The sequence below is a fragment of the Macaca fascicularis genome, chromosome X (genome assembly GCF_037993035.2).
Source record: "Macaca fascicularis isolate 582-1 chromosome X, T2T-MFA8v1.1".
NCBI classification, from domain to species: Eukaryota; Metazoa; Chordata; class Mammalia; order Primates; family Cercopithecidae; genus Macaca; species Macaca fascicularis.
In genome coordinates this window covers 54,168,015-54,181,562 of record NC_088395.1, presented here as the reverse complement: position 1 = coordinate 54,181,562, position 13,548 = coordinate 54,168,015, and the positions used below count along the sequence as shown (strand labels likewise).

General features: G+C 38.0%; 1 protein-coding gene across 10 annotated transcripts in view; it reads left to right on the top strand.

Annotated features, from left to right (window-relative positions):
• Positions 1-12,842, top strand: part of WNK3 (WNK lysine deficient protein kinase 3) — a 172,127-nt gene extending 159,285 nt beyond the window's left edge. For 8 of the 10 annotated variants that reach the window (XM_074029851.1, XM_015443535.4, XM_065538014.2 and 5 more), the window contains exons 22-23: positions 3,521-3,723; positions 7,042-7,448. In XM_074029851.1, the coding sequence (XP_073885952.1) occupies positions 3,521-3,723; positions 7,042-7,368 (530 nt within the window). In that variant the 3' untranslated portion in view covers positions 7,369-7,448. Of the gene's footprint in view, positions 1-3,520; positions 3,724-7,041 lie in introns of all 10 variants that reach the window. The other 2 variants (XM_045384307.2, XM_005593675.4) reach the window with 1 other exon arrangement.
• Positions 12,843-13,548: the final 706 nt, after the last annotated feature.

The following is a 13,548-nucleotide window of genomic DNA, read 5'->3' as shown; positions in this document are numbered from 1 at the left end:
CAATTGAGTATTTAAGATAACTTGTTAGACCAGAGTTATACACAAGAAGAGTCCTAACATTGTATTTCCCTTACTGGAGAAATGTTCTTTTTCTCCCTCCCACCCAGAAATGTTCTTTTTTTTTTTTTTTTTTTTTTGAGATGGAATCTCACTCTGTCCCCCAGGCTGGAGTGCAATAGCATGATCTCAGCTCACTGCAACCTCCGCCACCCAGGTTCAAGCAATTCTCCTGCCTCAGCCTCCTGAGTAGCTGGGATTACAGGCACCCACTACCGTGGCCGCCTAATTTTGTATTTTTGGTAGAGACAGGGTTTCACCATGTTGGCCAAGCTGCTCTCAAACTCCTGACCTCAGGTGATCCACCCACCTTGGCCTCCCAAAATGATTGGATTACAGGCGTGAGCCACTGTGCCAGCCCCAGAAATTTTCTTAAATTAATGACATTTAGACCTAATCTCTCTGCAACAAATGTTTTAGAAGCTGAAGGGATTGGGCGCAAAAATATTTCTAAGAGAAGATGGATAGGCAAAACTGTGGGCATTGATATGTTCCTGTTTCTGGCTATCTTCTCTTTTTAATCCCACCTGCTGACATTCTTCTAGGTTGAGAACACAGTCTATAAAAGCTTCAGCTCCAGAGTCTTCCCCAACTTTGTTGTGCTCTTTGCTCCCTCGCTGGAATAAGCAGAGAATTAGTTGAGTGTGCAAAGGAATAACAAGAAGAAATGATGCTTTTATTATAGACTGACTTTTGGGTCTCAGGATTTTATGTCCTAGAAAAATTGGGATTCCAACAAGTTGGTATGTCATTTTGATATATCATGGTTGCCCCACATTAGTAAATGTTGTTATAAAACTCTTGTATATGTGAATGTTCTGATTAATTCATTAAACTCTTCTTATACAACATTATTGTGTTTCCCTTTAATATTTAAGGCTGGGAGCAGTGACTCACACCTGTAATCCCAGCACTTTGGGAGGCAGAGGCAGGGAGATCACTTGAGGTCAGAGGATTGAGACCAGCCTGGCCAACATGGTGAAACCCATCTCTACCAAAAATACAAAAATTAGCCGGGCGTGGTAGCGCATGCCTTGATTCCAGCTACTCGGGAGGCTGAGGTGTGAGAATCGCTTGAACCCAGGAGGCAGAGGTTGCAGTGAGCCAGGATCGCGCCACTGCACTCCAGCTTGGGTGACAAAGCAAGACTCTGTCTAAAACAAACAAACAAAAAATCACCTTTGAATCTAAATTTTCAGTAGCACAGAGTTCATAGAAAATCACAGACTATGCATATGCAATCATTGAGATTGTCATGTTTCCCTTTTTAAGAAATATCTTCTTCCATTTCCTACTTTATTATATCAGTTGGCATTTATTTTATTGTATTATTATTTTTTGAGACAGAGTCTTGCTCTGTTGCCCAGGCTGGAATACAATGGTGTGATCTCGGCACACTGCAACCTCCGCCTCCTGGGTTCAAGCAATTCTCCTGCCTCAGCCTCCCGAGTAGCTGGGATTACAGGCGCACCCCCACACCCAGCTAATTTTTGTATTTTTAGTAGAGATGGGGTTTCATCATGTTGGCCAGCCTGGTCTCGAACCCCTGACCTCAGGTGATCCACCCACCTCGGCAGTTGGCATTTATGATGGAGTACAACGTAAAGCCCACTGACCTGACAGTCAGGATATCTGGATTCTAGCCCCAGCATGTAACTCCAGTTGTTAATCTTCTGGGTCCCAGTTTCTCCGTCTATAAAACAGAGTGATACTTGTGTATATCACAGGCCTGTTATAAGTTTCAAAAAGTATTAATATGGAAGCTTCTTACATTACCTCTTGCAATTTTTTTTTGTATTTTTTTGTGATTAAAAGAAGTACCATAACAAATGTGTAAGACATCTTCACATGCTTGTTAAATCCCTGGAACTGTTATTATGCTTAAATTCACAACTGTATTTCCTAAAATTAATTTTAGACCCACTCTGTTAAGTTTTTGGCTTATAATTCAGTCAGAGGAATTGGAACTCTCTGAATATTTTCTATGAGAATGATATCGTAAGCATGAGTAATAGTACTCAATTATGATGTAAAGACTTAGTGTGATGTTCAGATTAGGAAGGTATACTTATGGAATTCTCTATAATTGATTTCTTTCATTTATTTGAACATCTTATGCTCCACAACTCATGAGGTTCATCAAACCATCTGTGCCTTCATTTCTGCTATTCTGGATACACATTCATCTTTTTAAATCCTAGACAGAAATATCGGTAAAAAATAAAATAAGATTCTAGTTTTCTGAAGCTTCTTGAAAGTCAGTATGGTATATTGAAAAGATAGAGTGTCTTTGTCTAGGCTTTAGAGTTCCAGGCCTGTCTCTGCTGGTAATTAGTTGCAAGAACTTGGGCATGTCAATTTACTTATTCTGGGCCTTGTTTTCCCATTATAAAAGTGGCTTGCACTAGACCTTTTTTTTTTGTTTTTAACATTCTGTGATTCTTTGTTAACTCTTCTAAGTATCTATCTGAGGGAGCTGATGAAAAGATTAGAGTTTATACTAATTTTTATGAGTACTATTTATTACACTTGATTTATTTTTTTATTTTTTTTATTTTTTTTTTTTTTGAGACGGAGTCTCGCTCTGTCGCCCAGGCTGGAGTGCAGTGGCCGGATCTCAGCTCACTGCAAGCTCCGCCTCCCGGGTTCACGCCATTCTCCTGCCTCAGCCTCCTGAGTAGCTGGGACTACAGGCGCCCGCCACCTCGCCCGGCTAGTTTTTTGTATTTTTTTTTTAGTAGAGACGGGGTTTCACCGTGTTAGCCAGGATGGTCTCGATCTCCTGACCTCGTGATCCACCCGTCTCGGCCTCCCAAAGTGCTGGGATTACAGGCTTGAGCCACCGCGCCCGGCCGACACTTGATTTATACCTAAGGTAACCATATAATTTGCTGTCCAAACAAGAGGAAACTTTCTTTTTGTTTTTGTGTGTGTGTGTGGTTTTTTTTTTTTTTTTTTTTTTAGACGGAGTCTCACTCTGTCCCAGGCTGGAGTGCAATGGCATGATCTCAGCTCACTGCAACCTCCGCCTCCCAGGTTCAAGCTATTCTGCCTCAGCCTCCCGAATAGCTGGGATTACAGGCGCCCACCACCACGCCTGGCTAATTTTTGTATTTTTAGTAGAGATGAGGTTTCACCATGTTGGCCAGGCTGGTCTTGAACTCCTGACCTCGTGATCCACCCGCCTCAGCCTCCCAAAGTGTTGAGATTACAGGCGTGAGCCACTGCGCCCAGCCAAGAAGAAACTTTTGAGAGTGAAAGGGTGTACTGTTAGCAATTACTCCAGGACAACAGCTTTAAACCAGGATGTCTCAGGTAAACTAGAGTGTGTGTTCACCCTAATTGCACCCCATGTGTGGTTCTGTTAACGGCATTGTTGGCCAAAGAGCTATCTGATTATCCATTTTAATTCCTTTTCATGGTTTCCCTGTTTTTTGTTTTTTGTTTTTTTTTTTCCTTATAGATCCACTGTGTGTGGAGAGTAATGCAGCATCATGCCAACAGTCTCCAGCCAGTAAAAAAGGGATGTTCACAGATGACTTACACAAGCTGGTGGATGACTGGACAAAGGAAGCAGTAGGAAATTCTCTTATTAAGCCAAGTTTAAACCAACTTAAACAAAGTCAACACAAACTAGAGACAGAAAACTGGAACAAAGTATATGAAGTAAGTTGTTTATACCCGATTTACTTTATTTACAAGAACTAAAACCATAAAAATTGATGCACTTAGGCCTATAGTTACAGTCACTATGAGAGGGTGGTATGACTTGATAACATAGAGACTTTTATCGTTTTTTAGATTCATTATGTCTTTGAGCAAATTATATTTTAGACCATGAGTCAGTAAACTTTTGGGGGGAAGGAGCCAGTTAGTTAATATTTTAGGCTTTTCAAGCTATACTATTACAACCACTCAACTCTGTTACAGTGCAAAAGCAGCCATAGAGAATATATAACCAAATGGGCATGACTTTGTTCCACTAAAACCTTATTTACAAAAAGACGTGGTAGGCTGTGGTTCGCTGACCCTTGTTTTAGACTGTTCTGTTTAAAAAAAAAAAAAAAAATCCAGCAAGGATCAAAGAAGAAAGCATCTGGAATGAAGGTTAATTAAGTACAGTGTTCCAAGAAGAGTTTGGGTTTTAAGGAAAAGTTTTCCTATGTTTCACATCAATATTCTTAGATCTGATAAGTTATTTGTTCATTATGAAAAAGAATTTTAAAGTTCTTTAAGCTAGAATATTATAGGAGGTGTTTTAAAGAAAAGATGCCTAGTTATTGCATGTGCCCTTAGTCAGGTGTACATGCAATGAAATGAAGAAAGATGCCCACAGTGCATTCTGGAGTAGGAAGAAGTCAGGCTTAGAGAACAGCATACATAGTATAATATAATTTATGCAAAATTATATACATTAGATATGCATAAATATGAAAAGCCATGAAAAATATGCTGGATGGTGGAATTTAGGCCTTATTTTACCTCGTACATTTCTGTGTTTTTGTATTTTTAAAGTAAGTGACTTTTTTTTTTCAAAATGAGTAAACCTATTAAAATGGAATCAGGGCTTAGAATTTTAACCCCTTTAATTGAAAGAGATTTATCTCTGTGTGTTATATTTGTGTACATGTATTTTTATACATATATCGTCATATAGTTTGTTAAAGGAATAATGCATTTATTGTTAATATTGAATAGAAATTTTCAAAATCCTCGATTTCCCAAATTAGTGAGCAGTATATCTCCTTGGGAGCTCTGTATATTTATCTTACTTGTGGCACCAATTTACACACAGATAGCATCACCATTGTGAAAATTGGAAGCCTTTAGAGGCAAATTTCAAGACATAAATGCATTTGTACTGCCAGTGAGAGAACCTCTGAGTACTGTGTGAATGGAGGCTTTTGTTGACTAGTTGGAGGGCTGTTTACTGGAGTATAATGGAGGATGTTTGGAGGAAGGGTGAGTAGAAAATGGTGTGTGAATAAAAGTAGTGAAGGTCATTTAACAGACTTGGGTTCTAATGTCAGCTCAGTCACTTACTAGTTGTGTGACTTTAGAAAAGTCATTTGATCTATCTCTGCCTCAGTTTTCATGTCTTTCAAACAGAATACCTGCCTTACAGGATTGGTATGAGGATTAAATGAGATAACACCTATGAAGCTATACCTTTATAGGTGCTACATAGTAGGTACCCTATATATAGTAACTGTTTTTATATTTGTAGGTTCAGTTGGTTATATCTTTTGTGTGGCAAGCCCATCTCACTAATGCTCTGACATTTTACTGCTCTGTATCCTTACTTAGAAATACTTGTTTGCTTAACAGTTACGTACCAAGCCCTCCGCTAGACGTGGGTTTGGTGAGTAAAAACAAGTGTGATCCCTACCCTCATGGAATTTATGCTCTGCTAAGACAGTTAGTTAGACATAACAGAATTGCATATACAAATATAAAATTGCAACTGTAATAACTACAAAAGAAAGATATAGGCTACAATAAGGGAAATTTGACCTCTTAAAGGAAAGTCAAGGAAAGCTTCACTGAGCAAGTGATGATTAAGCAGAGATCTGAAGGATGAATAGGTGTTAACTAGGTGAAAAGAGGAGGGAATAATGATTCCATGTGGAAAGGATCACATATGCAAAAGCCCTGTATGAGGAAAGGAGCATGAAGGGATTGAAAGTAGGCCAGTTTGGCTGAAGTGAAGTTAGTTAGCAAAGAGGAGTTAGTGCACAATGGATCTAAGGTAGATGGAGTCTTAAAAGTGTAATGATAAGGAACTTTGTATTTTTTGTTAGTTAGTTTGTTTGTTTTTATTTTTTTGAGATGGAGTTTCACTCTTGTTGCCCAGGCTGGAGTGCAATGGTGCGATCTCCACTCACTGCAACCTACGCCTCCCAGGTTCAACAATTCTCCTGCCTCAGCCTCCTGAGTAGCCGGGATTACAGGCGCTCACCACCATACCCGGCTAATTTTTGAGTTTTTAGTAGAGACAGGGTTTCATCATGTTGGCCAGGCTGGTCTCGAACTCCTGACCTCAGGTGATCCACCCACCTTGGCCTCCCAAAGTGCTGGGATTACAGGCGTGAGCCACCGCGCCCAGCTGTCTGTATTTTAAGAAAGATGAATAGCCATTTAAGCCCTAGGGTTGACATGATCAGACTTGTTTTTTGAAAAAATGACTCTGACTCAAGCAAGAGAAAAGGATTATTTATTGGAGGTAAGGGTAGATGTTGGCAGACCAGTTAAGAGTTAGTCTTAACTGGTCTGGAAAATGGGAAAAGTTGAGTTGAAAAGAAGTGAACAGATTCCAAAAAATGCTTAAGAGATTAAATGGACAAGATTTGGTGATGGAATGGATGTATGGTGAAGGGGAGGTATGAAGGCTAGGTTTCTGGCTCACATAACTAGATACTATGCTAGTGTACCAATCACCGAGATGGGGAATGTGAGCAGTGTGCTTTGGTAGGGAAAGATCACACATTTGATTTCCACGCATGTGTTTCTGAGATGCCTTTGAAATATCCAAGAGAAAATGTATAACCTCTCCAATTTGTCTTCTTTAAAAAATCAGGTTATCTGTAAACTAATAATGTTCATTATATAATTTAATCAGTGCAGAAAAGTACAAATTTTAAAATATCACCTTCAAATCCCACCACCCAGAAATAATTTTCATTAACTTCAGATAAACATCATGTCAAATATCTTTCTATGTACATATGCATGGAAATAACTATAAAAATGTAAGGCAGGGAAGATGGCATTAATTAAGGTACATAATTATGGTTAGCACACGGAAAGGTACTCCAAAAATGGTAGTCCCTGATAGTAATAATAGGAATAGTATGCCAAAAAGACTAGGAAGGAATATTAATTTGTGCAGCAGCAATAGGAAAAAAAAGAATAGGAAGGAATATAGACTGATAAAAGCATATACCAAATAAACTGATCTTTTGTTTTTATTTTTGTTTTTGTTAGAACACTCCATCTACTATGGGCTACACATCAACATGGATTTCTTCTCTGTCCCAAATCCGTGGAGCTGTCCCAACTTCCTTGCCACAAGGACTCTCACTCCCTTCATTTCCTGGGCCATTATCATCATATGGAATGCCTCATGTTTGTCAGTATAATGCTGTGGGTGGGGCGGGGTATCCAGTACAGTGGGTAGGAATTTCAGGAACAACACAACAGTCTGTAGTAATTCCCACCCAATCTGGGGGACCATTCCAGCCAGGGAATATGCAGGCATTTCCAACTTCATCAGTGCAGAATCCTGCCACAATCCCTCCTGGTCCTAAATGAATCAGAGTAGATTATGATAAGGGAGGTTTTTTCAGAATTATTTTCAGGACACCTAAGATATTAAAGTTTCTTCTTCTTGGGTTCTGTCATATTTTCCCTCATTTGAGTTTACTTTAGACTATATATTTTTTGTTCCAGTGTGGTATTTGATACAGCTCATCATTCTGTAGAAATGTGCAGTTTGCACATAGAACACTGCACACAGAAATGTTTTTTCACTTCAAATTCTATCCTCTTTGATACTTGATTTTTTAAAAATACTGTTCAGAATGCTTTAATAAGCTCAGCTTGAGCATTACCATTTCCAGGACACTTTCCATGAATTGTTGAGAAGCTCCCCAGCCCCACCTTTTTTTTTACTGCTGCTATCTGCAGCTGGATACTTTTCTTTAAAAATGTTTAAAAATTATTTAGATTGATTCTTCCCAAATGTGGATGAACTGAGACCCTCCATCAGCCAGAGTCTTATGGGATCTTCACATGTTTGTCTTAGGTTTACCTTTCACAGAAGGCAGGGTAACTTGCTGCAGGAAACATTTTGGTGTATAAAATTAGAGTAACTTTTTTTTTTTTTTTTTTTGAAATGGACTCTCTCTGTCGCCCAGGCTGGAGTGCAGTGGTGTGATCTCGGCTCACTGCTGCAACCTCTGCCTCCTGGGTTCAAGTGATTCTCCTGCCTCAGCCTCCTGAGTAGCTGAGACTACAGGCGCCAGCCACCATGCCTGGCTAATTTTTGTATTTTCAGTAGAGATGAGGTTTCACTATGTTGGCCAGACTGGTCTCGAACTCCTAACCTTGTGATCCGCCCTCCTTGGCCCCCCAAAAAATTACAATTTTGTCAACCAATACAGAACATGAGCCCTTTTTAAATTTGATTTCCCGTCATCACAGCAGTAGGATGAAGCCTTGTTTTGGATGAGACAGAGGGAAAGGAAAAAAACAGAACTGTAACAGTTCCTTGATTCTGCAGATACTGCTGTTGTTTTAGGATTTCAGTAATAATTCAAAGCAGCTGTCTCCTTGTTTCTCACATGCATACTACACATTGGTTTTGAACATCTGAGAGGTATTGGTTTGGCTTGCATTCTTTTGCAAAGCATATATTGCAGCTGATATGAATCTCATTTGGGGGGAATCCTTGTATTCCTAACAAGGGGGATTAAAGCTACACCTCAGTCCATTCTTCTGAAGTGAAATTTACTTGACACAGTAGGTTTTGAGACTTATATATGAAACACTGGCTTTACAGGGTTCTCAGAGATGTGGGATATACACTGTCCTGCAGTGAGATAGTAGACCCTAGAAGGATACTATTTAAGTTGTCCTTAGCTCTTTTTTTAATTACCATTTTTAGATGTTAGAATTTCTCTTTAGTATCTATAGTATCTTAGATGATTTTAGATCTTAAATGAGTTTGGCAGCCTCTTTAGAATCTGAGAGAGATCACTGTCAAGTTGCACTTTACTGGGTTTTATCCAGTTTTAGGAGGAGGGGAGGCAATGTCAAAATGTACACCTTTGGTTTTTAAGAAGGTTAACTATAATAATGTTAAAGGCTAGTCACAGGGTTACCTAATGCTCAGTCTGTGAAACCCAAATAGAATTCTTAAAATGGTATTTACCAACTAAGTATTCATGTTCAAATTACTTACCTTCCACTCTGAAGACTTCGAGGTCGTTTCTAAATACACATTTACCTAATTAGGAGTTCTGTCTACTAGTAAACATTCCAAATTGTTACCCAACATTACTGTTAACAGATTTTCCTCCGTATTCTTCTAAAAATTGTACCCCATGGGCTTGCCAGGTAATGAGGAAAACTTAATGGGTGTACTTTTTTTTTTTTTTTTTTTGCACAGTCTACTTTGTGACATTCAGTACCTCTTTTCCAAAAAAAAAAAAAAAAAAGTGTCTTATGTTGCTTACCTGAGGATCACATCCATTATCAAGAAGATTCTGTCACTATAATTTGAGGCATCTAGGGCAGCATTTTGAGAATTGCTGTTGATAAGATCCACTGTTTCTTTTCATAGAACATGCTCTGTTTTGTATGAGTCTTTCCAAATGTTAAGTACAGATTCTTCAAATTTCTTGTACAGTATTGGTTTGCAATTTGAAGTGATTTTAGGACATTTGTGTAATGCAAATGCTTGCATTGCACTGTTTTCCATATGTATAAAAACAGTGCTCCTAAAATCCCTAATTCTTTAAAATGCTTGTGTTTCATTATAAAAAGTTGGCTTTGTGTAATTACACTGAGACATACCACCTATAAAGTGAAAATACTGCAGATTTTAGGACCCCTTCTTCTCTAGTCACAATCATTTTAAACAGTGTACCCCAGGATGAAAAAAGCTCCATGGCTGACATGTACAATTACATGAATTAATGACTGCTCTACATCATATGTTCTGCCTTTGGCCACCACCTGTATTCCACATATAATTCATCATTCTTGTTTGCCTGCAGACTCTTGCAGTGCCTTGTAATATTTACAATCTTTTCAGGTTTTTGCTGGAAAGAAAAGTAGTCTTCCAAAGTTTGAAGATGGTGAATAGTGTACTGCTGTCTCCATGCTGACTGCAGTAACTGGGTTATCATATATGTTATGTATAACGTGTACATTTAAAAATACAGAAAAAAAAGTGAGCTTGTGCAGAAGTGGAGAAAACAATGTTATTCTCATCACTGTGGGGTTTTATTAAAATTATTTTTTCCCATGACTTACATGTTTGGTTCAGATTATAGTCACTTTGACTGTAAATACTGGCTAGTTTTCTATCCAGGGGTTTTGCATTATGTCATAATTTTGCTAAATGATGTAATAGTGCTATTTTCATCCTTGTCTGAGATACTTTTCTGCCCCAGAAATAATTAACTTGAGATAAAGCTCAGAAATTCCCTTCTTAACAAAGAGCCTACTATATAAAAAGGGCCTTCCTTTCCAAAAAACATACAAACCTTTCCTTTTCATTTTCCTTCTTGTAGAGGAGAAAATGGTTGTACTTAACCATCCTGCTTGTAAAGTTTATTCAGAGGATAGTCTGTATGTCCAGCCACCATGTTTACTTCTCAAAGTGCAAGTCTGATGAATAGTACTGTATCTCCATATGTGGCAATGTGAGCATTTCATCATGAAGTACCTGCTGCTATGTCTGTGAAGTTGGGTGTAACATCATAAGAATATGAAACCAGTATTGGTGTAAATCTAATGAAAATAACCCTATGTATATTTGTAGCAGTCTTGAATCACTATTTAAGGTAATTTGCTGTAATATAACAAATATTCATTCTGTTTTTCATCCCTTCCTTGCCAGTTTTATATCAAGCATGAATTCTAATGGTTTGACTGCAAAATTATCTGTGAAAGTTTAAAAGGCACTTTTCTGCTGTGATTTTTTGATTGAGCGTGGAGTGTTATGTACAGTTTGATGGGATGTATCATTTTAGAACCCCAGATTTAATTCTAGTCCAATTAATTTTGTTTAACTACCTCGTTTTCAGTGCTGTTTTGGGTGCACAAGTAAACACTGCCTGTGAAACTTGCTTTTTTGCCTTGATTCTCAGTATTCTTTCAGATTATAAATCTGGTCTGCCTCTTTTTCCCAGTGCTAGCCAACAGTTTGAGATGAGAGGGATCATCACTCTGCCACCAATCTGTGTTTAAGTGGACAGCCATGTGCTTCTGTGAAATATGCTTTGGGGATTTGGGGGTGGAGAGCAGAATAATAATTGAAATTGGTGGCAATATAGGACTTAGGTGTAGGAGTTAGTTATAAAATAAACAAATGGTAAGAAAGTACCTGAATTAGACAATCCAGTGCCTATAACTTTGCATTTTTTATTAGAGATGCATTTCTCGTCTGTGTGCCTAAAGGGCAATGGGTTGAAATTGCTTTAACTACCACAGTGAAATATTTGACAAATCCTTCAGCAATGGCCTATCATTCAACATATATTAGCACAGTGCTAGGTATTTGCAGTGATATTTGGTTACCTTAAAACGGCCAAATGCATTTAGTTGAAATGTAGTTGATAGTAAGGGTTTTATATAACTTTATCCAATCTCTAAAGTTTATGGAAGCATTGACTTCCTTCTTTGCTGTCTTTTCTGAGTGAAAATGATGCATTCCTTTTTTTTTCCTTGAAAACTCAGCAAATGTTTGTAACCAGATGTTCCTTGTTTCACATGTTTACTGTGTAACACTACAGCATATTTAATATTGGTAAATACTGTATTTCAGTCATTATGCATAAGTACATTCCTGAGGTATATTTGCCATCATTTTGGGATTCAGTTATTTTATCTTGTTTGGGTCAGAAAAACTTGAACTATTTGAGGTAGTATGCAGGCCATTTTCTAGAATAGATTGTTTTTGGAATCTGTAGTTTATCAAGGACTTGTTCCACCCTTCCCTTTGTTTAGAAGAGGAATCAGAAAAGGGGGGTGGTGTGTAGAAAAGGCCTTTGATTTGATAGGTATAATTTCTAAGATTGAAATTTTTTAAAATGCAGATTGTAAGATAGTAACACTCAAACTTGATAAAATCCTTTGAATTGAAATTAGTATGAAATTTTTATGGAGCCAAATGCCTTCAGGTCACCCTGGAAATAGTCTTTGTATGTGAAAGATGAACACAAACATTGGGCAGGAACCCTGACAGCCAATATATGAAGGAGCCTGGGATAGTAACTAGGTTACACTAAAGTTATTTTCAACTAAGATAGCTAGACAAGTGTACAAACCAACAGCTCCTATTCTGGAAGGTTTTCTTTTAATTAAAAAAATTCAAACAAGGCTAAAAGTCAAGCAAGAAGGGAAGAGAGAAACTGGGTTCTGAGAAAAAAATGTGCCATTGTAAACTAAACTCCTAAATGCGTGCTTGTCATCCTCTAGGTTTTTTTTAAGTTGAATTTCTTTTCCACTATAACTCAAGATTTGAGATTGAGGTTTGTGGTCCAGAACATACCCTCAGCAGATATAGTGACTAACTGGAAAGTGCAGTTGTTCAAGGTCTGTCATGCTCAATCACCTAAAGCTATAATTTGTTTCATATATTAAGCATGTAGACCTAGTGCAGCATGGGAGCCACTCAGGAAGTTTATGCAATTAATAAACTTTCAGCATAATTTACTATGAAGTATGCAGAATTTCACCCTCTTCTCCACACTTAACATTTAGTTGTATATGTGAACTCTCCTTTCTTAATTGGGGAATGTAGCATTATATAGAATGTTGTTAAACTTAATTTTAATCCTTTTTGACATTAACCTTTTTTTTGGGTAAACCAAGTGATCTGCCTTTCAGCAACTGTCTGATTTTGGTTCTTTGAAACTGTGATTTTTATTTCATTTGTACCCAGCCATTGTAAGTATTTTGTTTTGTTTCCTGGAAATTCTGTTTTGAAACAGAAAATAAAGGCTGTGTTAAAATGAGTATGTTATCTTATTAAAATGCTGCCATAGTCACTGCAATCATCTGGCTAAAACTGGTTCTTCATTTACCAAATGTAATTTAGCAGATTTAGAACATTTAGTCCTGTAAACTATGCTGGCCTAAAAAAACTAACCAAGCTGCGTGTTACCTCTTGATTTACAGTTCCAACAAATTGGGTTGGACTTCATTTTCACACTTGTACTTGAGCCATAATTGTAACAGTCGCTCTTATTTACTGAACACATACTGTGTTAGCTAGGCTTTTACCTGCGATATTTTTAATTCACACAAAATCCTATAAGATAGGTCTGTTACTATTTCCACTTACAATGCAAATTTGAGGATCAGAGAGATTAAAGAATTTGCTAGGGCCACATACTTAGTCAGTGGTGAAGCCTGGATCCAAACCCAGGTCTGTCTGTCTGCACAGCTCATGGGAAAAACCCTAGGCCACACTGATTCTCAGGTGTACTACATGCATAATAATTCAGATACATTTAGAGTAGGCCCTTATCTAATAGGATTTGTATGTACACACTTTTTTTTTTTTTTTTAAGACGGAATCTCTCTGTCGCCCAGGCTGGAGTGCAATGGTGCAGTCTCAGCTTACTGCATCCTCTACCTCCCGGATTCCAGCGATTCTTCTGCCTCAGCCTCCCAAGTAGCTAGGACTACAGGCGTGCGCCACCACCATGCCCGACTAATTTTTGTATTTTTAGTAGAGATGGGATGTCACCATATTGG